This window comes from Rhinatrema bivittatum, chromosome 2 (assembly GCF_901001135.1).
Source record: "Rhinatrema bivittatum chromosome 2, aRhiBiv1.1, whole genome shotgun sequence".
Taxonomy (NCBI): domain Eukaryota; kingdom Metazoa; phylum Chordata; class Amphibia; order Gymnophiona; family Rhinatrematidae; genus Rhinatrema; species Rhinatrema bivittatum.
The window spans coordinates 10,798,627-10,823,519 of NC_042616.1; the positions used below are offsets into that span (position 1 = coordinate 10,798,627).

General features: G+C 44.9%; 1 protein-coding gene across 3 annotated transcripts in view; it reads left to right on the forward strand.

The window, feature by feature from the left end:
- Positions 1-3,260, forward strand: part of LOC115083514 (cytoplasmic tRNA 2-thiolation protein 1-like) — a 101,998-nt gene extending 98,738 nt beyond the window's left edge. The window contains exon 3 of one of the 3 annotated variants that reach the window (XM_029587387.1): positions 1,145-3,260. In XM_029587387.1, coding sequence (XP_029443247.1) covers positions 1,145-2,649 — 1,505 coding nt within the window. In that variant the 3' untranslated portion in view covers positions 2,650-3,260. The remainder of the gene's footprint in view (positions 1-1,144) is intronic. The other 2 variants (XM_029587385.1, XM_029587386.1) reach the window with 2 other exon arrangements.
- The last annotated feature ends 21,633 nt before the right edge of the window (positions 3,261-24,893 follow it).

Consider the following 24,893-nt stretch of genomic DNA (forward strand, 5'->3'; position numbering starts at 1 on the left):
AAATTGCGTTTATATCGTAAAAACTGGGAGAATGCAAACTATTTTTTAAAGGTACAGGATGTGCACTGCTGTAATGAAGCATGGTATTTCGATCTGTTGATTTTTTGAATACACTTGTCGTTACTCAAACACTAAGGAGATCCCATGCTACTGATGCAATTAATAGCAGTGGCTATTCCCCAAGTAAACTTGATTAATAGCAGGTAATGGACTTCTCCTCCAAGAATTTATCCAAACCTTCTTTAAACCCAGCTACACTAACTGCACTAACCACATCCTCTGGTAACAAAATCCAGAGCTTTATTGTGCGTTGAGTTAAAAAGAATTTTCTCCGATTGCTACTTGCCAATTTCATGGAGTGCTCTCTAGTCTTTCTATTATCCGAAAGTGTAAATAACCGAGTCACATCTACTCATTCTCGACCTCTCATGATTTTAAACACCTCAATCATATCCCCCCTCAGCCGTCTCTTCTCCAAGCTGAACAGCCCTAACCGCTTCAGCCTTTCCTCATAGGGGAGCTGTTCATCCCCTTTATCATTTTGGTCTCCCTTCTCTGTACCTTCTCCATCACTTACTTAATGTTCCAGGGTGGGAAAAGGGTGAGTAAGAGAGGGGAGGATATTCCTCTTATATATTGGACACTACTTAATTTTTGCTGATGTTGTTGTGGATATTGTTTGTTTGCTTATTGTTGCAGTTGGACAGTCTGTTATAAAAATTGTCAAATTCTAATAAACAGGAATTCAGATATAGTGTGAAAAATTTGTATAAAGATGTTTTTAGTTTAAACATTGTTATGTTGTTTTTGTTGTGATTGAATGTGCATGTATCTTTGTAACCCACCCTGAACAATTGCATTGGAGGAGGCGGGGTATGAGTTTTTTAATAAATATATAAATAAATAAAATAGATCCCACACAGTATGATAAAGAGAGCCACAGGAGCTCTCTAAAGACATCACACAGGAGTTGTCACAGGTGTCTCCTTAAGCTTCTGCTAAGTCACAGAATTCTCTAATATCAGGGAATCCCATGTGGTCATTGTGAGATCCTTCAAGAAGTCTGATCCCAGGTGATTGGTAGCGTTCCATTCCGTTGTCACTGTCACACGATTTATTCCTTTTTTTTTTTAATATCCTGCAGACAATGAGAAGAGGAAGGAGAATAGAGAAGAACACTCTACAGTACTGGCACTTACACCAAGACAATCAAGAAATGCCGATGAGAATCTTTCCCAGAGGACTGAGGGGGGAGGCACGAGCCAAAGTCAGCAGGACCTAAAGCAGAAGCAGTGGCACCCTGCAGGCGATTCACTGGATGGAGTAATCGTATGTGAGAGAAGTGATAGGGAGGTCATAGACATCTCTGAGCACCAAAGACACCTGAGGGCAGAGAGACCCTTCCAGAGTAATAACAGTGATCAAATGACTTCTGACCTCCTCCAGGGACACCAGAGAGCAGAGAGACCCTTCCAGAGTAATAACAATAATCAAATGACTTCTGATCTCCAGCAGAGTGAGGAGAAATGGAAGAAATCCTTTCCCTGTCACACCTGTGGGAGAACCTTTGATAGGAAATGTCATTTTGTATTGCACCAGAAAACCCACAGAGGAGTGAGACCTTTTCCATGCTCTCAGTGTGGAAAATCTTTCAAACAGAAGGTAACCCTGCAGTTACACCAGAGAATCCACACTCAAGGGAACACTTTCACTTGTACTGAATGTAAGAAACATTTTTCTAGCAGTGAATCCTTAGTAAGACACCAAAGAACCCACAGGGTTCACAGACCCTTTCATTGCCCTCAAGATGGGGAATCTTATAGCTCTGAGTTCTCTTTATTAAATCACCCGAAAATGGAGACAGAAGAGGGACCATTATCAAGTCCTGAAAGTGGAGAAAACATCATTCAAAAGCAAGACCTGATAAATCGAAAACCACAGAAAGAAAAACCATTATTCATATGTACTGATGGGAACAAAAACTTTTATCAGAAAGAAAACTTCAAAAGACAACTAAAATTCCAACAAGGAGAGAAGGCAAATTTAAGTAATGAATGCAATAAAATCTTATTGTGTGAGAAAGTCTTTTCAGGAGATGGAAAAAAATATACTGATGAAAGACCATTGTCTTGCATTCAGGCTGAAAAAAGTTTCAGTAGGAAGGCAAAGGTGTCCCAGCAAAAGAAATTCCCCAAAGTAGAAAGTCAATTCATACATACTGAGTGTGATCAAAGATTCGGGAATGAGCACAACCTGATAATCCACCAGAGAGACCACACTGGAGTAAAACCATTTACATGTGGTGAGTGTGGTAAACGTTTCAGTCAGAACCGCAAACTCTCAATTCACCAGACAATCCACACTGGAGTAAAACAATTTCAATGTAGTCAATGTGATAAACGTTTCAGGCAGAAGGGAGACCTCAAACTCCACCAGAGAATCCACACAGAAGAGAAGCCATTTACATGTAGTGAGTGTGGCAAAAGTTTGAGTCGGAAGACATATCTCATGTGGCATCAGAGAATCCATACTGGAGTGAAACAAAGTCCTTGTACTTTGTGTGGTAAAAGCTTTAGAACAAAGAAAGAACTTGCAAGCCACCAGAAAAACCACATAGGAGTCAAATGTAATTCACAAACTCTCCTATAGTTTTTGAAATTGTAGCCTGGTCTGATAAAGTTCTTAAATAGTTGGATGCAAGAATAATAAATCTCCATAATCCATCATTTAACCTATAAGAGTCAGTTCAGTGTACACTGAGATTGTACTTTCGAACAGCTGAAGGTAGTGTGAACCTTACAGATGCAAATACTCCAGCAGTGCTAAAGTACAAAAGTGAATGCTCAAAACTGGTCTCTATCCTTAAGCTTGGACAGTTATTACAGTGAGGGGAAGGAATAAGTGAAACTCTACCAGTACATAAGGGTAAGAAGCAATGGAATTTGCAAAATGATATAAATCTTTGTAAAGAATCAGACCAGTAAACATGAACAATTAATTGCCAAAAACAAATATAGTGGGAAATATAAAGAGTTATTTCAGAAATGCAACACAAATCAAAATCTGATAGAGGAATGGACCTGGATTGGTGAGTTTAAACAAAGAGATGAGGGCTTGATAATTGCAGCACAGGGCGCGGATGATTCACAGCCAACAGAGAAAAAAAACTGGTAACACAGACAAACGCAGGTTCTGTAAAACAGAACTAGAAATAGTTTCCTAGCATGTAGACAGATGGATTCAGGACCAGTGGGTTATGCTCCCCTGCCAGCAGATGGAGATGGAGCAAGCTGACCTCACAGAATATACCCCTGCAGTGACCTCAGCCTGCCAGTATTCTCCGTCTCCAGTAGATGGTGGATGTGCATCTCCCTACTTGGGGATTGCTTTGATTTGAAAAAGGAGAACTAAAGAAAATAAATTTGCCCCGCTCTCCTGTGGTGATACCAAAGGGCCCTCCCCAGTTAAGAATTCCTGAGGTGATTTCCTGAGGTGATTTCCATGGTCCCTCAGATGTGTGCCTTTTTTTTTTAACCGGCGTGGACTTAGCTGATTGTACAGCTTAAAGGCAGCGGGTACAGCAGATGCCCTCTTGCCCCGCAGCTGGAGACCGTCTCTGTTCTCAGCCATTAAGGGCTGAGCTCAGGTAATTTAAAAAAAAAAGTATAAGGCAGAGACTGTAGAGGAGTTTGTCAGCACTTTCTCCAGTCTCCGTGCTCTGCGCACCATTCTGACGTTCATTCCCACTCCCGTGGGGGTTAGAGGAACTGGGCAGCCTGGCGAGTTGAGCGGCCATGGTGGGCTAGGCCCCACTGTTAGGCTTTCTCCTGTGCGCCGCGTGGTGTTTTTGCGTGATCTACCGCCCTCTACTGGAACGTCAGTATATGCAGTGCGTCTGGCTCTGCATATAACTTATGTGCTCAGTTTTTGACGTGACTTTTGTGCGCACATTTTTTAAATGTATCGGCGGTGCGCCCAGCTTTTAGTGCATAGTTTTGCAATGAAATTTTTCGGCGCAAGCTGGCTAGACGCACATTTTCCGTTGGCTGTGAATAAGAAATATAAGCTCCTTTCTTTCTGGAGTGCCCTCTAACGTGTCAGCACTGCTTAGAGCCTCAGGGAGAATTGCCTTCTGATTTTACTAAGCTTGGTTCCTCCCAGCCTGATGATGGTCTGGCTAAGGATTTGTCTGGCCTATTGCCTCACCTTGGAACTTCCTTAACTGGTTCCTCCACAGGAGATAGCTGCTCAGTGGGCCTCGTTCCAGTACCTCCTGGTTTTGGCTTGGATCCTTCTGCCTTTTCTTGGGTAGAGTTTTTCAAGGATTGCAATTATTCCTTCAGGCGCAGTCCTCAGCCTCAGCCAATCCTGTTAGGTCAGATCCTCTGCCAGTGGCCCCTCCCTCTTCCAGTCCTGTGTCTATGCGCCAAAGCTGTGGGTATTCCCAACGGGAACCTGGATAGCACGGATGATGAGGCTGATCCTGATTCCCTGGAAGATGGGGAAATTCCTCTAGGACTGGAACTGAATTGACCATGTATGGTTCTTTCATACAGGCCGATACAGTAAGGAGTGGTAGGAAGAGGTGCGTTAGTGCCGGGCGCACCCGCATTTGCCGCACGCACAGTTCGGATCACCTACCGCTCGATACTGTATTTAAATAGCATGCAAATGCAAGCCGCATCCAAGAAGCGTCCGTGAAGCGTTAGCCCCGCGCAATCCATTTTACTGTATAGAGCGCTATACAGCGCCTATACAGTATCCTGGGTGCGCTGGTACCTGTCATTTCAAATGACAGGTACCAGGAAGTGGACGGTTCTCCTACGCTTGAGCATCGGGGATTGCGAGTCCCGAAGCAAGGCGCAGGCGAGTCCCGAAGCAAGGCGCAGGGCGAAAATTAAAACAGTGAACAAAGTGTAATAAAAGTAAACTTACTGCATGTGAATTTTCTTTGAACAGTCCTCTCTCTCCTCCTCCCGTGGCACGCACCGTGGTTCCCCTGCCTCCCGGGGGCAGTCGGCGGCGAAAGCGGCTTCCAGCAGCCCCCGCCGGCAAGGTTGAATGAATGTGCGCCTGTGTACGCCTGTGCGTGCAATTTGGGTGCTCAGGGCATGACGTCACGACGTTTGGCGTCACGGCGGGTGATGTCGGCGTTCGCTAATGCACTGCCTTGAGCGCCCAAATTGCATTCATTCACCATCACCGGCGGGGGCTGCTGGAAGCCGCTTTGGCTCCCCTTCCCCTGCCAGCGAAGGTGAATGAATGTGCGCCTGTGTACGCCTGTGCGTGCAATTTGGGCACTCAAGGCTGTGCATTAGCGAACGCCAACGTCACAAGCCGTGACGTCAAACATCGTAACGTCACACCTTGAGCGCCCAAATTGCACACACAGGCGCGCATTCATTCACCTTCGCCGGCAGGGGCAGGGGAGCCAAAGCGGCTTCCAGCAGCCCCCGCTGCTTTCGCCGCCGGCTCCCTCCGCCTGGATGAATGCACGCCCACCGGCTCCCTCCGCCTGGATGAATGCACGCCCGCCGGCAAAGGTGAGTGAATGAATGCACGCCCGCCGGCTCCCGCCTGGATGAATGCACGCCCGCCGGCGCGTACAGGCATGCATTCATTCACTCACCTTCACCGGTGGGCGTGCATTCATCCAGGCGTACGGGCATCCATTCATCCACCTTAGCCAGCGGGGGCTGCTGGAAGCCACTTTCGCCACCGGCTGCCCCCAGGAGGCAGGGGAGCCGCAGTGCGTGCCTCAGGAGGAGGGGAGAGAAGACTGTTAAAAGAAATTTCACATGCAGTAAGTTTACTTTTATTACACTTTATTTACTTTTGTTTTAATGACATGTTTTTTAATGACATGTTTTTATGACTTTTGTTTTTATGACTACTGATGCATTGTATATTGCATATAGTTGTATGTATGTTTATTTTATTGTCTCCTCTATTTATTGATCTATTAATTTGCATTCCCCTCTCCCCCGGTTATTTGTTTTGTTTTTTGGTTATATGTAAGGGCGCCGCCCAAAGGTTTTTGTTCATTGTGAACCGATGCGATGTGCGAACGGCCATCGGTATATAAGAGACTTTAAATAAATAAATAAATGTCAAGCCGATTTTTGCCCTGCGCCTTGCTTCGGGAGGGGGGGGATTTTGACCGGAGCCTGCCTATTGCTGTCACACCACACTAACGCCAGGGTAAGGGTCCCGGGGGGGTGAGGGGGTCATTTGCCCATGAAATTTCATCTCTCTGACCTGACGCTCCACACTAACGCAGGGGTAAGGGTAGGCAGTAAGTTAGCAGGTTAAACGCGTGGCAAAACTACAGGTTAAAAAGGAGATAATCGGGGCGCACATTACTGTATGGGAGGGAATAGGTAATCGGACCGTTTACATCTCATATACATGCTGCGAGTGGAAAGGGTTACCGGTTGATTTAAAGAAGCGGTAAGGATGAGTTAAAAAGGATAATGAATCGCGGGTTGGACTTACGTGGCCAAATTGTGAGTTAGAAGCGGGTTAGAAGCAGGGTAACCATGGCCGTGCTTTAATGTATCGGCCTGATAGAGATGAACTGCTGGCCCTGGGTGTTCCTGAGCAGATTCCATGTCTGAGCCAAAGAATTCCATTTTGGTTTCTTGGCGAAAAACCTTTTTTTCCTTATTATGGAAGCCATTCAAGAATTGATTAATGTTGAATGGGATGCTTTGGAGGCAAATTTTAAAGGGGGTTGTACATTGGAAGGTCTGTATGCCCTGGATCAAGTGGTTAGAGAGTGTTTGCATTTTCTGAAAGTGGATGCACTTGTCTGTGCTGATTCTTAGTGGACGACTATATCCGTGGAGGGAGAAGCGGCCTTGAAGGATGTACATGATAGGAGGATTGAGACCATCCTTAAGCAGGCCTTTGAGAAAGAAAGAGATTTAACGTTAGCTGAAAACATGTCACAGCAAATAGACCAATTTATGGAATGGGTGGAAGGACATCTTCAGGTGATCTTGGCCTCTCACATTGCAGGAAAAGCCAACATAAGAGCGGACTTTCTCAGCAGAGAGAGTCTGAACTCAGGAGAATGGGTATTGTCGGACGAGGCGTTTCTGCTGATAGTGGATCCCTGATGCCTTCCGTTCTTTGATCTGCTGGCAACTTTGCGCAATGTGAAAGTTCCTCGATTCTTCAGTCGCAGGAGAGATTCGTGGTTCCCGGGTATCCAAGCTCCTATGCAAGTCTGATTGGAAGACAAGCTGCCTTCTTCCATTCCCCCGTGGCCCATCTGGGGCAGAATAGTTTGCAGGATCGAGGGCCACAGGTAGCACCAGATTGACCCAGACTACCATGGTATCCAGAACTGCATGGTCTCCTGGTTGAAACCCCCCCTTTGTCTTCCGCCACACAAGAATCTGTTGCAGCAAGGACCTGCCCTTCATGAAGATCCAACTCTGTTTTGTCTTACGTTTTGGCCCCTGAGAGGGCTCGTTTGTTGAAGCTCGGGTATTCTTTGGTGGTGATTGCCTCCTTGCTCCGCGCTCGAAACATCTCCATCTCCTTAGCCTGTGTGCGGGTTTGGAGAGTGAGGCCTGGTGTGAGGATCGAGGTGTTAAGATCCTGCTCATTCTGGAATTTTTGCAGTATGGGTAAGTAAAGGCTTAGCCCTTAATTTCTTGAAGGTACAGGTTGCGGCTCTTGCCTGTTTCAGGGACCAGGTGAATGCTGACTCCTTATCTCATTCTGATGTGGGCCATTTTTTTGAAGGGAGTGAAGCATCTTCGGCCTCCCCTGAGAATACCAGTTCCATTGTAGAATCTTAATCTGCTGTTTTTCTTGGTGGGCCCTACATTTCGACAGCTGCGTAGCCTTTCCTTGTGGTTACTGACCTAGAAAACAGTGTTCCTGGTGGTGATATGTTCTGTGCGTCGACTTTCCATGCTGCAGGCCTTGTCTTGCCGGGAGGCGTTCCTTAGGGTGACTCCAGTGGCGATACAACTCTGTACTGTTCCCTCCCTCTTGCCTAAGGTGGTCTCAGATTTTCATTTAAATCGGTCCATTACTTTGCCACCCTTAGATAAGGACAGGGATGCAGTAGAGTATCACCTCTTGCATCCATTGAATGGCAAGAGGCATATCATGCGGTATTTGGAAGTTTCTAAACCTTTCCGGAAAAAACGGATCATCTGTTTATCCTTCCTGGTGGAAGGAAGCAGGGCGAATCAGCTTCAAGGGCTACTATAGTTTGCTGGATTAAGGAGGTAGTCACGGTCTTGTATGTGGATGCTGAAATGCTGTTGCCTACTCAGGTAAGGGCTCATTCCACTAGGGCTCAGGCAGTGTCATGGGTGGAGATTAGATTGTTGTCTCCCGTCGATAGCGGCTGAGCTGCGACGTGGCCCTCCTTACACACTTTTTCCAGGTTTTATCAATTGCATGTGCAGGCCTGGGAGGATGCAGCCTTTGCTCCTGCGGTGTTGACTTGACAGTGGGCAGCCTCCCACCCCGTTCGTGAGTAGCTTTGGTACATTCTACTGGTCCTGAGTCCATCTGTCTACACTCTAGGAAAGGAGAAATTACCACTTACTTATTTATTTATTTATTTATTTAGAAGTTTTTATATGCCGCTGAACGTTGGGAACATCTCTTCGGTTCACATTCAACAAAAGTCAGCAAACATGCGCTTTACAGTGAAACAAAGAACATGTAACAATACAGAAATAAAATTGCACGGTTTACAAATATAAGGCATAAAAAATCTAGGGTATGTAGGGAATAGATATATAACTATTTACAAGAAAGCCGTAGAGGTCAGAGGTGGGAATAGGCGTCAAGAGGGGGAGGTGTACTGATCGGAGTATGCTCGTTTGAAGAGGCATGTTTCCAGGTACTGTTTAAATTTTTTAGGGCAGGCTTCTTGATGTAGGGAGGAGGGGCAATTGTTACAGAGGACGGGTGCAGCTAGGGAGAGTGCCCGAGCTTTAGTGGAGCTGAGCTTAGAGTCCTTGGGTGATGGGGTATGAAGTGATGCTCTGTGTTGTTGTCTTGTAGGTCTGTTCCTGTTGTGAAAGGTAAGGTGTTCCTCCAGCCAGTGCATATTTTGGTTGTAGAGGGCTTTGTGTGTGAGGGAGAGAGCTTTGAATGTTATTCTTGCAGAGACTGGGAGCCAGTGCAGTTGTTTCAGAACAGGGGTGATGTGGTCGCGTTTGTGAGTGTTCGTTAGAATCCTGGCAGCAGCATTTTGGAGTAACTGAAGTGGTTGCTGTGTACTTTTGGGTAGTCCTAAGAGCAGGGCGTTGCAGTAGTCAATTTTGGATAGGATGAATGCCTTTAGAATGGTGCGGAAGTCACTGAGGTGTAGAAGGGGTTTCAGTTTTTTGAGAGAGTGAAGTTTGTAATAACAGGCTTTGATTGTGTTATTAATGTGTTTTTTGAAGGTGAAGTGGTTATCTATAGTGGTGTCGAAGCTGCGCACCTGTTGAGAGGAGGCAGTGGTGGAGGAGGAGCTCGGCACCTGTTGAGAGGAGGCAGTGGTGGAGGAGGAATTGTTTAACTGGAGGGGTGGGGAGATGCTTTGGGGTTTGATATACAGGAGCTCTGTTTTGGCAGTGTTGAGTGCAAGGAAGTTGCTTGTCAAGAGGCTGTTAATGGTCAATAGGGTGGAGTTCCAGGTCTCTATAGCTTTGTGAAGTGTGTCTTTTACAGGTATGAGGATTTGCACATCATCGGCATAGATGAAGTGCGGGAGGCCTAGTTTGGAAAGCAGGTTACAGAGGGGGAGGAGATAAATGTTGAAGAGGGTGGAGGAGAGGGATGGTCCTTGTGGCACACCTTGTGCGACTGGGATTGGTTTGGACGTGCAATTGCCTATTTGGGCACTGTATTGCCTGTCTTGTAGGTAGGATTGAAACCATTGTAGGGCTGAGCCTGTAATGCCAATGTCAGAGAGGCGTTCTTCTAATATTTTGTGGTTGACCGTGTCAAAGGCAGAAGAGATATCAAGGAGGATGAGAATATGTGAGAGGCCTTTGTCAAGGCTTCTGAGGATGTAATCAGACAGCGAGACTAGTAAGGTCTCTGTGCTGTGATGTCATCGGAAGCCGTATTGCGACTGCGAGAGGATATTGTTTTCGTCAAGGTATTCAGTTAACTGACGATTGATTGACTTTTCTAGGATTTTGGCTATTAGGGGCAGGTTCGAGGTGGGCCGAAAGTTGGCAAGGTCGGATGGATCAAGTGTAGGTTTTTTTAGAATAGGTTTGATAATGGCATGTTTAAGATTTTTAGGGACGATGGCAAGGGTGATGGCTTTGTTGATGATATATGAGATGGACTTGGCAATGACTTCAGGGATGGAGAGGAGGTATTTGGTTGGAATGGTGTCAAATGGGTGTGTGCATGGCCTCAGTTTTTTTAAGATGGATTCAATTTCCAGAGAGGAGGTAGATTCAAGCGTAGTTAGGCTTGCATTGGTGTGGTCGCCGAAGTGGACAGTGGATGCCTGTGAGGGGGGGAAACGTGACATGATGTTGTTAATTTTCCTGTGGAAGAAGGTAGCCAGTTCTTCACATTTGCCCTGATCGTCTGCGACTTGTGTGATATTTGAGCTGGATTTTGTTAAGCTGTTTACTAGTTCAGATAGGGCTCGAGGATTGAATTGGAGGTTATGGATTCTGGCCGCGTAGAAGTCTCTCTTAGTTTTATCGATAGCTGTTCTGTATGTGTGGAGGAAGGATCTGAAGGAATTTAGTAGTGCAGGGGAGGAATTTTTACGCCACTTTCTTTCTAATTTTCTGAGGTTGTGTTTCATGGATTTTAGCTCAGCGGTGTACCATGGTTGTTTTTTCTTTTTAGCTGATAATTTCATCTTCCTTAGTGTAGACAGAGAGACTCAGCTTCCCACCCTCAGCTGCTAAATATTTTTGTCAATGGTCTTCCTGTGGGGCTTTGCGTTCCAGAGGTTTACTGTTAAGTGTTCATGCGGGATATGTACATTTGTTGCTTGAGTTCATGCGTCTTGTTGGTTGAGTACAGTAATGGTTGCCTGTTTTAATCAAGTTTTTTGCTAGTCTGTCCACAGTTGCTTTTGAAGAGAATATTGGCGGGCTGAGGTCACTGCAGGGTTATATATACTGTGACTTGCTTGCTCCGACTGCATCGGCTGGCAGGGGAGCATAATCCACTGGTTCTGAGTCCATCTGTCTACACTAAGGAGAATGAAATGATCAGCTATGGAATTTCTCCTTACACAGCTTGCTGATGGAGGTGAGAAGGCCTGGATACAGAAAGGCATAATAAGGAGGTCTTGCTCATCCTCTGGAAATTGTGTAAACATTATAACATCGTTGTATCAGGAAAGCACTGGGATCGTGATCCTGAGAGAGAAGCGGACATTGCAGTAAAGGAAAAAACCACAGGAAGAAAGTTGCTGATAGAGGTGTCAGTAGCAAGCGTGTACTCTGTGGATCATAGTGAGAGACCAAAGATCCTTTAAGTACCATAAGATGGAATCGGAGACCAAGAAAATGTGGCAGCAGGATGCAGAACCGGTCCAGATATATTGGGCACCACTGACCTCATTAAGAAGAACTTTCCGGCACAGCTGGAGATGTTGCCTTTGGATAAAACATCTTATGAGCTCCAGAAGGAGGCTCTCTTTGGCACAATGCAAGCATTATGAAGGACAGTAGTAGTGAATGTGAGAGATTGAGATCTTATTCCACAAACCCTGACTTAGCATTTGTCTGTACATCTGAGGGACAGAAAATAATGGAACAGAGCAACTCTTGGTAATCTTTGCTCAGTACTTTCACTGAAACGAAGTGTCAAATGAATAGATCTGCAAGTAATTTAAATGTATGTAATGTCTTGAAAGATTATAAGAACATAAGAAATTGCGATGCTGGGTCAGACCAAGGTTCCATCAAGCCCAGCATCCTGTTTCCAAAGGAGGCCAAACCAGGCCACAAGAACCTGGCAATTACCCAAACACTAAGAAGATCCCATGCTACTGATGCAATTAATAGCAGTGGCTATTCCCTAAGTAAATTTGATTAATAGCCGTTAATGGACATCTCCTCCAAGAACTTATCCAAACCTTTTTTGAACCCAGGTATACTAACTGCACTAACCACATCCTCTGGCAACAAATACCAGAGCTTTATTGTGCGTTGATTGAAAAAGAATTTTCTCCGATTAGTCTTAAATGTGCTACTTGCTAACTTCATGGAATGCCCCCTAGTCCTTCTATTATTCGAAAGTATAAATAACCGATTCACATCTACTCGTTCAAGACCTCTCATGATCTTAAAGACCTCTATTATATCCCCACTCAGCCGTCTCTTCTCCAAGCTGAACAGCCCTAACCTCTTCAGCCTATCCTCATAGGGGAGCTGTTTCATCCCCTTTATCATTTTGGTTGCCCTTCTCTGTACCTTCTCCATCGCAACTATATCTTTTTTGAGATGTGGTGACCAGAATTGTATACAGTATTCCAGGTGCGGTCTCACCATAGAGCGATATAAAGGCATTATGACATTTTCCGTTTTATTAACCATTCCCTTCCTAATAATTCCTAACATTCTGTTTGCTTTTTTGACTGCTGCAGCACACTGAGCTGACGATTTTAAAGTATTATCCACTGTGATGCCTAGATCTTTTTCCTGGGTGGTAGCTCCTAATATGGAACCTAACATCGTGTACCTACAGCAAGGGTTATTTTTCCCTATATGCAACACCTTGCACTTGTCCACATTAAATTTCATCTGCCATTTGGATGCCCAATCTTCCAGTCTTGCAAGGTCCTCCTGTAATGTATCACAATCCGCTTGTGATTTAACTACTCTGAATAAGTTTGTATCATCCGCAAATTTGATAACCTCACTCATCGTATTCCTTTCCAGATCATTTATATATATATATTGAAAGCACCAATCCAAGTACAGATCCCTGAGGCACTCCACTGTTTACCCTTTTCCACTGAGAAAACTGACCATTTAATCCTACTCTCTGTTTCCTGTCTTTAACCAGTTTGTAATCCACGAAAGGTCATCGCCTCCTATGCCATGACTTTTTAGTTTACGTAGAAGCCTCTCATGAGGGACTTTGTCAAACGCCTTCTGAAAATCCAAATACACTACAGCTACCGGTTCACCTTTATCCACATGTTTATTAACCCCTTCAAAAAAATGAAGCAGATTTGTTAGGCAAGACTTCCCTTGGGTAAATCCATGTTGACTGTGTCCTATTAAATCATGTCTTTCTATATGCTCTACGATTTTGATCTTGAGAATAGTTTCCACTATTTTTCCCGGCACTGAAGTCAGACTCACTGGTCTATAGTTACCCGGATCGCCCCTGGAGCCTTTTTTAAATATTGGGGTTACATTGGCCACCCTCCAGTCTTCAGGTACAATGGAAGATTTTAATGATAGGTTACAAATTTTAACTAATAGATCAGAAATTTCATTTTTTAGTTCCTTCAGTACCCTAGGATGCATACCATCCGGTCCAGGTGATTTGCTACTCTTTAGTTTGTCAGCCACACACTAAGGAAGCAAAAAGGCATTATTTTTCATCACTGATTGAAGCAGCAGGAAAGAACCCAAAGATACTGTTTACTGTTGTCAAAAACTTGAAAACTGCTGGACCTTGATCTGATGAAGAGCACAATAGGGTTGCTCAAGCGATCGATGGGAATACATTTATGCAATTCTTGGCTATAGACCTATTTCCTCTTTGACATTTGTGGCTAAGATCCTTGAGTCTGTATTACTGACCCAGTTCCAGGATTTTGTAGAAGATCAGGGGATACTGAATTGGTTTCAATATGGCTTGAGAAAATCTCTAAATACAGAGATCCTGCTGGTTTCTTTGAGCAACTCTCTCAAAGGCGGCCTTGATAAAGCACAGAATTACATTCTTATTTTTTTTATGAACATTTTTATTGGAGTATAACACAGAATAAACATTACATAACTGTATAAACTCAGCCTCGTTATTCACCACAAGGTTTGATATCCCTTTCCCCCTCCTCTCCCTCCCAACTGCACATATTCTCCTATGAATCACACATTTGTTTGAAGTCAGGAATGTGATACAATAATATAGCCGAGGTATAGACCCCTGAGTTCCCTCAATTTATGTCAGAAATCTCCGACAATCCTGATTATCGCCAACGAAGGTAAGCATCCCATATTGAGTGGAATCTGTTCAAGGAATAGTGTTTTTCAGCCGTCAACTTTTACAATGTCCATACACAGTCTAACCTTCTCAGTATGGAGTGTATTGAGGGACAATGCGGTGCGTTCCACAATTTTGCTATTTCCAGTCTCGCGGCAATACAGAATTGAAGAACAAACAGGTGGGGATGTGCCAGCCCGTCTGTGTTAACTACATTCAATAAAACCAGTTCCATTGTAAGCTGTATGTTAACATTTAAAATATTGAACATCATGTCTTCTATCTGTTTCCCCAATGGCCTTATGCAATCTCCCGACCACCACATATGAACAAATGTGCCTAATATACCACAGCCTCTCCAGCATTTACCTTCAGAGTTTGGAATTAATTTCATTAATCGTGTCGGCGTTAAATAGCATCTGTACAATTGTTTGTAGCTGTTTTCAACCAAAAGAGCTGATATCGAGATCTTAGTAATCTACTCATATACCATGTCCCAATCACGTTGCATAAAATCTCTGGGAAGGTCACTATCCCATGCTCGGATATGTGCCGGCTGATTGATAAAGCGCACATTAAGCAATTTATATATCCTGGAAATTAAGCCTTTGAGGGGTTTGGGTGTCGAACAGTAACCTTCAAACTGAGATTTCCCCCGGGATAGAGCAAGGGTTACCTGATTACCTTTCCAAAAATGACGGAGTTGAAGATAGGATAAATAGTCTGAGGGTGTTAGCCTGTATTTGTGGCATAAAGTCTCAAAAGACGCTATATCATTGTATGTTGCGTAGTGGAGAGCATATCGGGGCATGGGCGCCAGGTTTCCTATTTTGCCAAGGCAAGGCTGCCAGGGGCATCGTGGGGAGCAGAGATTGTTCTATAAGCACCTAAAGTTTAACTTCTCTTGTTTGATGCCATATCACCAAGGGTTTTAACTGCGCCTCCACAAAATACCAAGTAAGATTGGGTACCCCCAACCCCCCTTCCACCTTGCTCTGATAGATAACCAAGTGGCTGACCCTAGGGGGGGGGTCTCCTTTTCCAGATGAAGCTAAAAGCTTTTCTTTGCCAGTATTTAAGCATGGCGTTGGAGATTGGTATGGGCAAGGACTGGAGAAGATACACATTATTCAATAAACATACACATGGTTACTGTGACTCCAACATCGCTCTAAGCTACAACAGCAAGAGGAAATGTGGAAAAAAGGATTCGCACTCACAAAGCGGGGAGTAGCTGGCTTGTTACGGCGGTTACTACCCCAAACCAAATAAGCCTGATACTTCACTTTCAATGCATATCCAGCATAGCTCTCTGCTTCAACGACAGGGGAGAAGAAAAACTGATACTTCACGCATATCCAGCATAGCTCTCTGCTTCAACGGCAGGGGAGAAGAAAAACTGATACTTCACGCATATCCAGCATCGCTCTCTGCTTCAACGGCAGGGGAGAAGAAAACCTGATACTTCACGCATATCCAGCATAGCTCCCTGCTTCAACGGCAGGGGAGAAGAAAAACTGATACTTCACGCATATCCAGCATAGCTCCCTGCTTCAACGGCAGGGGAGAAGAAAAACTGATACTTCACGCATATCCAGCATAGCTCTCTGCTTCAACGGCAGGGGAGAAGAAAAACTGATACTTCACGCATATCCACCATAGCTCCCTGCTTCAACGGCAGGGGAGAAGAAAAACTGATACTTCACGCATATCCAGCATAGCTCTCTGCTTCAACGGCAGGGGAGAAGAAAAAAGGATTCGCACTCACAAAGCGGGGAGTAGCTGGCTTGTTACGGCGGTTACTACCCCAAACCAAATAAGCCTGATACTTCATTTTCAATGCATATCCAGCATAGCTCTCTGCTTCAATGGCAGGGGAGAAGAAAAACTGATACTACACGCATATCCAGCATAGCTCCCTGCTTCAACGGCAGGGGAGAAGAAAACCAACCAATAAGGGCTGAATAACATAGTCTGGGTAAAACAAATAAGCATGGGTGTAGCTTGCTTATTGCGGCGGTTACTTCCCCTACTACCCCTAACTAATCAAGCTTGATATTTCACTTGGATGCAGCTCCATCACTGCTCTCTACATTAATGGTGGGGGTGGAAGGGAAATAGAACCAAAGAGCTAAGAGAAACAGATAAGTATGAGAAAAGATGTGTGAAGCTTGCTGGGCAGACTGGATGGGCCGTTTGGTCTTCTTCTGCCGTCATTTCTATGTTTCTATGTAACCTTGACAGAAAGTTCATCTTAATATTCGCTATATGCCCTAGCCAAGATATATGGAATCTATCTCATTGGTCTAAATCAGCAATCACTTTTTTCAGAAGCAGGGTGTAGTTCAGATGAAATAGTTCTTCGGGGTCATTGGATAAATAAATACCTAAATGTTTTACTTTATGGGAAGCCCACTGAAATGGGTGTAGCTGTTTCAAGGTGTTTACTGTCTCAGGGTTACAGGTAAGATTCTGCTTTAATTCTTTCCCACAGTTAGACTTTACCCTGTTTTAATGTAACTTTACGACCTTCGCACTTGTTAATGTTCTGTTATTTGACTCACTCCCCCTGTTATCTGTAAACCAGCATGATGTGATTTTTAATCACGAATGCCGGTATAGAAAAACTTTAAATAAATAAATAAGATTAAGAATCTCTGATTTCTCCCAATTCACCTTGAACCCCAAGACCGTGCTGAACTCCTTTATATTCTTTTCTATAGCAGTTAAAGATTGATGTGGGTCAGTGATAGTGAATATGATATCATCAGCGTGGAGGGATAACTTAAAAGTGTGTTGAGAAAATTAAAACCCTGATACCCCAGGATCTCCTCTAATAATAGGAGCTAGTGGTTCAAGAAATATGGCAAAAAGTAGAGGCAATAAGGGACATCCCTGTCTGGTGCCCCTGCCCTCCATAAAGTAATCCAAATATCCTCCATTGATTTTTAGACAGGCCTTAGGATTAGTATAGAGAACATTAATCCATTGACAGAAAGCCTTACCAAAGCCCATCTTCCTTACTACCCTGAAAAGAAAAGGCCACTGAACCACGTCAAAAGCCTTTTAGGTGTCCATAGATAGAAAAACAGCATCTGCCCACTGACTTTTAGCCCACCACTGCATATTGATTAACTTACGTATATTATCACCTGCAAGTCGACCCGGCATAAAGCCTGCTTGATCTTGGTGAATTAAGGTGGTTATATATCTATTCATTCGGCCTGCCTGTATCTTTGCCAAGAGTTTAAGGTCCAGATTTAAAAGGGAGATTGGGCGATATGATCCACATGTTGTGAGTGTAGCGGTGGACCCTTGGGCCGGCCTGACGGAGTGAGAAGATGAAGAGAGGCGAAGTCTCCGTAGCGATGAAGCAGGCTGGGAGGCGGATACCAGCAAAGCGTGGAACAGAAGTCTTCACCCTGGAAGCCAGAATCCCCCCGGGAGGAGCCCGTGAGAACCCGAGCCACTGGGACTTAGGTGACTGATGAAGATGACTTCACCCTGGAAGCCCAAGGACCCCTCGAGACAATGTATCCCAAAAAAGAGAGAGTGTCCTTCTCAAACATGCACTTCTCCAATTTTGTGTATAAGCAATTGTCTCTGAGGATTTGCAGGACTTGTCTCACATATTGGCGATGTGATTTCAAATCACAGGAGTAGGTTAACACGTCCAAATATACGATGACTGATGTATGCAATAGCTCACGGAGTACTTCATTCATAAGGTGCTGAAACACTGCCGGGGCATTGCACAGTCCAAACGGCATGACAAGGTACTCATAATACCCGTCCCTGTTGTTAAAGGCAGTTTTCCACTCGTCACCCGAACAAATCCGGACCAAATCTCGGGGAAGAGTGGGAATATGCAGCTGACGAACCAGGTCTTCCAGAATAAAGTTACCCCCAGCCCCTGAGTCGATGAAAGCAAGAGTCTCAAAAGATCCACCAGTATATTCCAACGTGACTGGTACCGTACATTGAGGAGCAGAGTTGACACAGCCTAGGAGCAGCTCCCCATGACCTCCTAGGCTCTGGCGTTTTCCAAGCGTTCCTCACTGTTGCGATTCCGGTCACTGGGGCAGTGACCGGGCCCTTACCTCCTTCTCAGGCACCGCGATTCGCCGGTCCCCGAGCCTCTCGAGCCACGTGACAGTGGCTGAAAACCGCCGGTTCCTGGGCCTCCCAAGCCGCATGGGCCGAAGACTCCGCCCCCTTGGAGTGCCACGCGCGTGAGGACCGCCGTTTTATTGGTACAGCCCCGGATGTCAGAATCCGCCTCCTGATGACGTCAGACGCCAGTAAGGGGGATTTAAACCGAGCCCGGGGATTCTATCTTTGCCTAGCAACGAGGTCACTTTCTGAAGTGCTAGTTGCCTCCTGTCGGTTCCTGATTCCTGCCTGCCTGCCTTGTATTCTGCTTGCTTAATCGTTGGTTCCTGTTTGCCGCCTGCCTTGATTCCAGCTCGTGACTTTGACTTTGCCAGTTTGCCGCCTGCCCTGATTTCTGCCTGTGACTCAGACCCTGCTTGACTGCCACCCACCTCGACTCCAGTCCGTGACTCCGTCTCCGCTGCCAGCCTCCAGTCCTGACTCAGCTCCGTGACTTCACTTTGCCTGTTTGCAGCCAGTCCTGACTCCGGTTCACACTCTTCCTGGGTTCATCAGTACTTCGCCTAAGTCCCAGCGGTCCGGGTCCCTACGGGCTCCTCCTGGGGGGACCTCGGACTTCCAGGGTGAAGACGCCTAAGCCCTAGCGACCCGGGTTCCTACAGCTCCTCTGGAGGAATCACGGGTTTCCAGGTGAAGCTCGTCAGCCCAGTGTGTGTTCTGTCTCCCGGTCGTCCTTCCTGGCCGGCCGGCCCAAGGATCCACTTCCCGGATTGGATAGTCGTAACACTTACAGTGAGCCAAAAAGTTCGCCCCCAACTGCATGGGCTCTTCAGTGGCTGCTTCCGGACATGCAGCACCTTGAGTAGAGCCCGAGGACATGGGTGTGGAGAATGCAGGAGCTAGAGGTACGGAACGCCAGATTGGCCGACTCTCCTTAGCTCTCTGTTGTAGTCGATCGATTCACCCAGCCAAATCTATGAGTCCATTGATGTCCTCGGGAATATTGCGGGCGGCCAATTCATCCTTGATGCGGCCTGCCAGCCCCTCTAGGAACACATCCTCGATGGCTATCCTCCCGCCACCCTACCTCTAGGGCGCGAAACTCCATACCGTAATCGGCTAAAGAGCAGGAACCCTGTCGAAGTTGCAGCAGTTCGGAGGTGGCTGTAGCTAGGCGTGCAGGTTCATCAAAGACCTGTTTAAAACTAGTGATGAACTGGGGCAAGCTGTTTAACAAAGGGTCGTTCCTCTCCCAGAGTGGTGAGGCCCAAATCAACACCTTCCCATCCAGCAGGGACAGGATATACGCCACCTTTACCGAATCAGTAGGGAACAGAGTGGGAAGCAGGGAGAACCTGATGAAGCATTGGTTCAAAAATCCACGACAAGTCTTGGCCTCCCCAGAGTAGTGAGAAGGCGCGGGCAACTGAGTGGGTGAACTGACATTCACCACTGGAGCAGGAAATGGAACCTGAGGTGGCTCTGGAGGCGTGGCATCCAACCGATTCGCCAGACGTTCCACAATAGCCGCAAGAACATCCAGGCAATGCTGTTGCTGCTGAAGGTGTTGAGCCATTCCCGGAATGGCCTGGAGACCAGAAATGTCCGCCGGGTCCACGGCCTTGCAAGCATAGCGGTGGACCCTTGGGCCTGCCTGACGAAGTGAGAAGATGAAGAGAGGAGAAGTCTCTGTAGCGATGAAGCAGGCCGGGAGGCGGATACCAGCAAAGCGTGGAACAGAAGACTTCACCCTGGAAGCCGGAATCCCCCCGGAGGAGCCAGTGAGGACCCGAGCCGCTGAGACTTAGGCGAAGAGAGCAGCCGGAAGAGACGGTCCAAGGTCAAGGCGGGCGGCAGGCACGGAGAGTCGGAAGCAGGCAGGAATCAGGAACCAGAGAGGCAATACCAGGAACAGAAGGAGAAGATCTGGAACTGGAACCGAAGCAAGATCTGGAACTGAAGATGAAGATCTGGAACTGAAGGTGAAGATCCGGAACTGGAACTGCGGATGTGGAGCTGGAAAGAAGCACAAGCAGGACCAAGAGACAACGAGGAAGCAGGCAAAGCCAACAGCAACTAGATACTGGCAGGTAACCTCGTTGCAAGGCATTTGAGTGAAGCAGACGCCGGCCTTAAGTACCTGGCAATCTCTTGTAGGAGTGTATTTGCCTCCCTAGTGTCTTGTTTTTTAAGATATGAAGCCCTAGAGATCAGTATTCCCCTTAAGTAAGCTTTTATGGAGTCCCATACAATTGGCGGCGTCACTTCTTCATTATCGTTTCTGTCAATATATTCCTTAATCTGTTGGAGAAGGGTTTTATTGAACTGGTCATCTGTAAGCAAGGAATCATTTAATCGCCAGAACCGGATCCCTGTGTTATAATTAGCAAAAGTGACATTAAGTGTCTCCACAGCATGGTCTGACCAAGCACCAGGTGATATATCTGGTTTGGACCAAAAATTAAACAGTGCTTTGTCAACCAAGAAAAAGTTAATTCTCGAATGATTTTGGTGAGGAGCCAAGTAAAAGGTATAACATCTAGACTTCAGGAAATGCACCCTCCATACGTCTATTAAGTGCCATTGTTCCATTAGTACCTTCAATCTATGTCTATGGGAAGGTAGTGTAGCCACATGACCCCTAGATGAATCTAGGGTAGGTATTCGGACTAAATTGATGTCCCCGCCTAGAATTAAAGTTCCATGAACGTGGTTCAAAAAGATGTGATGTAGATTCATGAAAAACTTTCCCTGATCCTGATTGGGTGCGTATACATTTACCAATGTATAATCTTTCCCATCTACCCTGATATGCAATAAAATGAATCTGCCAAGTGGATCTTTAATGCTTGGATGGCGTTAAACCCCAGGTGTTGTGAGAAGAGTATGCCCACCCCTGTATATCTAGCTGTCCTAGCGCTAGGAGTGAAGTACTGATGAGGGTAATGGTTATGTTTCAGGAGGGATTCATATCTGCTTTTGAGATGTGTTTCCTATAGGAAAATTATGTCTGCTCGAAGACCACTCAATTCTTTAAAGAGAACATGGCATTTAAATGGAGAATTGAGACCCTTAACATTAAGGGAAATCATTCGTACCATTAGTACGAATAAAGGGGCGCGCCCCCATCCAATACTTCCCTCTCCCACCTCCTATTTTGTCTACCACGGTCCAGAGTATCTCCTTGATAAGACTCTGCCCAAATCTTCATACGCACACAGTGCCCTTGAGTTTGTCAGCCATATACCGTCCACCATGTGTCTGATTCAACCCCGTCCCCATTGCTGATCTCCGATCCATTTTTAATAATAAACAAAGTATAAAAACTTTGAATATTCTCTGGTTACTGTTACAAACACAAGCAAAAAACACAAGCAAAAAAAAGAAAAAAATGTGTCTTTATGTAAATATATACAATCCCCTGTAAACAAGTCCCAAAAGGGAAAAAAGGGCGAGGAAGGACATGTAAGAGACTATAAGGGAATCTGTGTTTTTTAATATGCTTTATTAATCGATACGTTACTGTGCGTGTTCTGTTGTGAGCCGCCCCAGATAAATTGTTAACCATAACAAAGAGACTGTCCCCACTGGTAAGCACCAGGTCCAGTACCGCTCCCTACAGCGACTCCAGGATCTCCTTCCTTCTTGAAGACACCGCAGCCGGGATGTCCCAATCAACATCCGGCAGATTGAAATCCCCTAGCAAGGGCGCCTTCCCTTTCACAGCAGTTTTTTTATGAATCTCCTCCATTAAATCTCTCTCCATCTCCTCGGTCTGACACCAGTAGAAACAGATGCTCCGTTCCCTCTTTCCAGATTAACCCACAGTGCTGCCTCCTTACCTCGTAAGCCCTGCAAGTTTAGTTTAGTTTTATTGTGTTCTTGGTTTCAATGTATTTTATTATTGTTGTACTCTGCTTTGGATGATTTACTTAAATCAGGAAAGCGGTTTATACATTTTATTAAATAAAAATACCTATATATATTTTTTTTTAGTGTTTAATGTTAATGTAAGTTTAGATAGTTCTTGTTGTATTGCTTTCATATAGGACGAGAGTGTGGATGCCGTACTTTCAAAGATTTGGAGAATGGGATGTAGAACTATGTCTTCAGCGTACAAGAAGGTGGTAATTCCTCACTCCATCAGTAATGTACACAGAGGGAGCCTATAAATGTTGAATAGTGCTGCCGAGAGTGCTGCAGCTTCAGGGACCCCTGAATCAATAGGGAAGGTATCAGATATGGGATTGCCCAATTTGACTTGGAATGTCCTATTAGATAGAAAGGAAGAGAAGCAGACATGGAAGGAGCTGACCTGGGTGCAGTGCCTGTCACTGAGATGTGGTACACTGAGAGCCATGACCGAGATATAGCTAGACTGGGCTATTCAGGAAGGAAGGCAGGAGGCGTGGCATTATATATATATATATTCACATTCCTGGCAGAGTGAGGAATTGCCACCTTTTTGTACGCTGAAGACATAGTTTTACATCCCATTCTCCAAATCTTTGAAAGTACGGCATCAACACTCATCCTATATATGAAAGCAATACAGCAAGAACCATCTAAACTTAAATTAACATAAAACACTTTAACAAAACCCTGAAATCATTTGGTTGAGTAGAAATCCTTCCATAGTTTACCCAGGTCTAGAGATGAAGGTTTATTTTCACATTACCCCCTCAGATCAAGTACGGGACTTAAGGTATCCAGATAGATGAAAACATTTTTATGAAAATGCACATAAATAAAATAATTACTGCAGGCTACGCCAACAATCAAACATAAGAATTGCCATAGTGGGTCAGACCAAGGGTCTATCAAGCCCAGCATCCTGTTTCCAACAGTGGCCAATCCAGGATACAAGTACCTGGCAAGTACTCAAACATTAGATAGATCACAAGCTACTATTGCATATTAGTTGCTGTCATAGCAGACAGATGATGAAATACTAAGAGAAATCAGGGCAGCTAAACAATTTGGCAGTGCAATAATAATGGGAGATTTCAATTACCCCATATTGACTGGGTAAATGTAACATCAGGACTTGCTAGAGACATAAGGTTCCTGGATGTAATAAATGACTGCTTCATGGAGCAATTGGTTCAGGAACCAACAAGAGAGGGAGCTATTTTAGATTTAATTCTTAGTGGAATGCAGGATTTGGTGAGAGAGGTAACGGTGGTGGGGCCACTTGGCAATAGTGATCATAACATGATCAAATTTGAATTAATAACTGGAAGGGGGACAATAAGTAAATCTACAGCTCTAACACTAAACTTTCAAAAGGGAAACTTTGATAAAATGAGAAAAATAGAAAAAACTGAAAGGTGCAGCTGCAAAGGTTCAACAGGCATGGACATTGTTTACAAATACAATCCTATAGGTGCAGTCCAGATGTATTCCACACATTAAGAAAGGTGGAAGGAAGGCAAAACGATTACCATCATGGTTAAAAGCTTAGGTTAAAGAGACTATTTTAGCCAAAAAAAAATCCTTAAAAAATTGGAAGAAGGATCTAACTGAAGAAAATAGAATAAAATATAAGCATTGTCAAGTTAAATGTAAAACATTGATAAGACAGGCAAAGAGAGAATTTGAAATGAAGTTGACCATAGAGGCAAAAACTCATAGTAAAACTTTTTTTAAAATATATCCGAAGCAAGAAACCTGTGAGAGAGTCGGTTGGACCATTAGATGACCAAGGGGTTAAAGGGGCTCTCAGAGAAGATAAGGCCATAGCAGAAAGACTAAATGAATTCTTTGCTTACGTGTTTACAAATGAGGATGTTGGGGAAATACCAGTTCCGGAAATGGTTTTCAGGGGTGATGAGTCAGACGAACTGAACAGAATCACTGTGAACCTGGAAGATGTAGTAGGCCAGATTGACAAGCTAAAGGGTAGCAAATCACCTGGACCGGATGGTATGCATCCTAGGGTACTGAAGGAACTAAAAAATGAAATTTCTGATCTATTAGTTAAAATTTGTAACCCATCATTAAAATCATCCATTGTACCTGAAGACTGAAGAAGTTAGGGCTGCTCAGCTTGGAGAAGAGACGGCTGAGGGGGGATATGATAGAGATCTTTAAGATCATGAGAGGTCTTGAACCAGTAGATGTGAATCGGTTATTTACACTTTGGTATAATAGAAGGACTAGGAGGCATTCCATGAAGTTAGCAAGTAGCACAGCACATTTAAGACTTAGCACAGCACATTTAAGACTAATCGGAAGAATTTCTTTTTCACTCAGTGCACAATAAAGCTCTGGAATTTGTTGCCAGAGGATGTGGATAGTGCATTTAGTGTAGCTGGGTTCCAAAAAGGTTTGGATAAGTTCTTGGAGGAGAAGTCCATTAACTGCTATTAATTAACTTAGGGAATAGCCACTGCAATTAATTGCATCAGTAGCATGGGATCTTCTTGGTGTTTGGGTACTTGCCAAGTTCTTGTGGCCTGGTTTGGCATCTGTTGGAAACAGGATGCTGGGCTTGATGGACCCTTGGTCTGACCCAGCATGGCATGTTCTTATGTTCTTAAGGGCCATGCTGCTATTCTGTTTATTTAAAAAGCACAATATGGTGATGCATTTCATGGAGTTGCTAAGTC